At 39.8% G+C, this 3,828-nt stretch overlaps 1 protein-coding gene across 1 annotated transcript; it reads left to right on the forward strand.

Annotated features, from left to right (window-relative positions):
- Nucleotides 1–2,346: 2,346 nt before the first annotated feature.
- Nucleotides 2,347–3,822, forward strand: LOC143722361 (cytochrome P450 2K1-like; the record flags this gene model as incomplete). Its single annotated transcript, XM_077213775.1, has 4 exons — nt 2,347–2,793; nt 2,876–3,038; nt 3,531–3,680; nt 3,767–3,822. Coding segments are annotated over exons 1-4 (573 nt in total), but the record flags the coding sequence as incomplete, so codon positions are not given.
- Nucleotides 3,823–3,828: the final 6 nt, after the last annotated feature.

Genomic DNA, 3,828 nt, shown 5'->3' on the forward strand with positions numbered 1-3,828 from the left:
CATGGTTTTACACCCTAAACCCTCTGACGAAACGTTGCATTGCTTAATCAGGTCTGTGAAAGTAGGTCTGAAGTCACTCCAGGTTGAAGTGTGACAGAGGTGAAAGATGCACTCCTTTGTGATCAGTTGTGTGTCTGTTTGAGTTATTGTACAGCTTCTATCATAAAAGATAAATAATAGACCATATATTACCATTTTAAAACAAAACAAATACATGTGAATTGTTGAAATATTTTTTTTATTTGGGTGTCAAGATTAAATAAGCATAAAAGAGAATATTCATTTCAGTTCATTATGAAAAAAAGTGTAATCATTTGATTTGATTGTTTAGTAAAGCTTGTTTGATAAAATGTACACATGGATAAGTGCATCCTGCCCAGCCCAGTCAGATCAGTTAAATCAGATCCAAGGATTGGTTTGTGCTGATAGATAAAAAAAAACTCATACAGGAAGTTCCTAAGGTTAGTTCTTCCGTGGTCGTACAACAGGGGGGTCTGAGATCACGCCCTCTATGCAGAATGTTGCATCAGATCCTCCTATGGTCCCAGGGGAAACTGTTGTCTCTCAGAGCAATGTACGTCCCAGGGGACCAGAATCGGGGAGCAGACATCCTGTTGAGGTAACTGGTGTAGAGAGCGTGGTGTGGATCCAGTAAATGGCTGGTGGCTTCAGTGCCAGAGTTCCTCCAGAATCTCTCCTCTTGTCTTACCCCGTCCACACTTAATGTGTACATGGCTGCCATTGCAGCTTTCCATACTCCTTTAAGTGACGGACCATTGGGGAACAACCAGCTGGTTGTATGGTTCCCCCGTGGTGCATGGTGGATGAGGCCTGCGGCTCTGACCAGAGTCCCGACATGAGATCTGGCAGTGGTTCTCGAAGGGCTGGCTGCGGCCCCCTTCGAAACTCTGGAGTCAGCTGCGAACCTCACACTCCTGGTACTTTTTCTCCTAGCCACCAATTCTCTTAAAAGAGTGGGAGATCTCCAGGCCCACTCTATATCTCCTGAGTGCCTGGAGTTTGCTCCTGGTAGAGGTACGACTATCTTGCACCCCAGACAGGGCTATGTGCCTAACGAGCCTTCTAATATTCTGCAGGTTTTTCATCCTCCACCTCATGTGACGGCGGAAGATGAGAGACTTTATCTGCTCTGCTCTGCTCTGCCCTGTCTGTCAGAGTCTGCTTAATATCCACATTCAGAAGTCATCTCAGTGGAGGAAGTCAGATTAGCTGTTGGTATGTTTGGGGTCAACTAGGAAGGGGTTTCCTGCCTCTAAGCATATTTATCAGCCATTTGATAGTTCAAGCTATTTTCCTGGCCTATCAGGTGCGCAGTCTGCCTTCACCTCTGCCTTCAGAAGCTAACTCTTTTGTGCCTCGGTGTCCCTTTATAGCTTCCATGTATGCCGTCCCACGTTATGTCATGAAGCAAAGCCAATCAGGACTGGATTAGTTTCATTTATACTTCAGACACGGTATTCTCGGGCATTCCCCAAAGTGTCTTACCGATGCAGTATCTCGTTCCCTTCTCAGGGAACAAGGGTTACAGTCGTAACCCAAGAAGATTTCTTTTTATGTTCTTAGATTTGGCTATAGCCCTGATCTGCTCTAAGCATAATGTATAGTTTAATCATGAAGGAGCTGAATATGACGTGTGAGATAATCTGCCTGAACTACTTGAATATCATACTGTAGCCTATTTATGTTTAATTCTAAATTATAATCTTAATAGAAAATGTGTAATAAAAATGTATAATTATATATTGCAATTTGAGATCTTATTATTGTTCTTGTGCTGTGTAGCGATTAGTTTCAGTTGGTGATTCATCAGACCCTGTTCCTGCTGTACAACGACCACCGATGATATACCACAAACCCTCTAGTCCAATTTTAATAAAGTTCAAGTATGTGCAAATATTTTTCAATTAAACATTTACACAATTACACTCATATCCTGAAAGCAAAGCATCTTAAAGCTGTGACTGATATTTTGTCACATTTAGGAGAAAAGGCTAACTTTGGTATGATTAACTGTGTTTTAATTCTCATCTAGTGTTTTAAAGTCGATCATTTACATGTAAATTGTTGAAATATACATTTTTTTAATTCTAGATTTGTGTCAATATTACTGTTGCTCATCTGAACACATAGATGGTCCAATATAAAGTTACGGTAGGCGAGAGATTACACTAGTTTGAAGTTTGATAAAGGTTGCAGTATCTCTGTGTGTCACAGTTCAGACCTGTTTTACTGTGCGTTGTTGGTAATGTAGACAATATCACAATATGTTGTACATATAAAAACCAAAAGGCGTGTTTTAATGATGTAAATTAAATAATATTGGAGCAAAGATTGTGTTAAACCCGATTTTTTGCTTTTAAAGCTTTATTGTTTGAACAATTTTCCTGTCTTGTTTTAGTCAGCTAAAGAAAGTTAATGATTCACCACAGGGTGTCATATACATGCTGATGTAACCACACCAACCCTCTATTCTCATGTTTTTTGTTTTTTTTACAATCACACTAGGTCCCTCCCTTACATATCGTCTATAAATCTGCGAGTGCATCGGTTCAGAAGCTTAGAGAGAAAATGGCTGTATTTGAGTCACTTCTGCAGTTTCTCAGCACAGGTACATTACTGGGCGCTTTGCTGTTGCTTCTGGTTTTGTATTTGGTTTCCTCTGGATCCAGATCTCAGAAAGAGGGGAAAGAGCCACCGGGACCCAAACCTCTGCCGCTTCTGGGGAACCTGCTGACCCTTGACCTCAAGAGACCCTTTGACACCTTTTTTGAGGTGAGAACTTATTACATTTAAAATGAATAGTGGTCTAACATTTTAAGATTTGTTTGTAAATGTCTTTCTTTGTCTCCTCCAGCTGTCCAAAACCTACGGAAACATATTTCAAGTGTTTTTGGGTCCCAGAAAAACTGTAGTCTTAGTTGGGTACAAAACTGTCAAAGAAGCTCTCGTGAACTATGCAGAAGAGTTCGGAGACAGAAATATTGGACCTGGTTTCAGGTTAATGAACAACGAACATGGTAGGTATCTTCTTATTTTGTGCCTAAAATGAATGTACAAACAGTAAATGCTAGACATTTTGCAAAACAAACACCTCTCCAGATCAATGAAATGTACTTAATTTGATAAACCTACTGAAGGAATAAAGATTTTCATTCAGTTTGGCACAAATGTGAGCTCATTATAAACATGCATAACACATTTGGTGGTGAATCGGCCCCTTTAACAATGAAAAAACCTAAAAATGTGTTTGATCAAGGAGTATTCGGGTTCCCAGCAATATTTGGTGACACAATTGTTTTTAACATTTTAAAAGTAACATAAATTCATGAATAGTTATTTGTGAAATGACTAGTCGCTTATTAACCTGACATATAATGCATTTAAGCAAGCTGACACTGTATAAGTCCCAAAGGTCTAAGGTTAATGTATATTTAACTCACAAAGTAATCATTTTCTGCTTGTGTTGTTGCTGAGACTCACAGTCAGTTGGTTTTGTCTGTGTTGATCAGGAATCCTCTTTTCCAATGGAGAGAACTGGAGAGAGATGCGACGCTTCGCTCTCAGTAACCTGCGGGACTTCGGGATGGGCAAGAGAGGAAGTGAAGAGAAAATCATAGAGGAAATTCAGTATCTGAAAGGAGAGTTTGATAAGTTTGAAGGTAAAAGCTGAAACACATTTATGGACATCTGCAATAATCCTCTTAGTTTAAAGGATCTTTGAGAGACATTTGTTTTTTCGTCACAGGGAAACCCTTCAACACAACACAGCCTGTGAACTACGCTGTGTCAAACATCATCTCATCTATT

Source organism: Siphateles boraxobius, unplaced genomic scaffold, assembly GCF_051911475.1.
Source record: "Siphateles boraxobius isolate OS27281-9 unplaced genomic scaffold, OSU_SipBor_1 66, whole genome shotgun sequence".
NCBI classification, from domain to species: domain Eukaryota; kingdom Metazoa; phylum Chordata; class Actinopteri; order Cypriniformes; family Leuciscidae; genus Siphateles; species Siphateles boraxobius.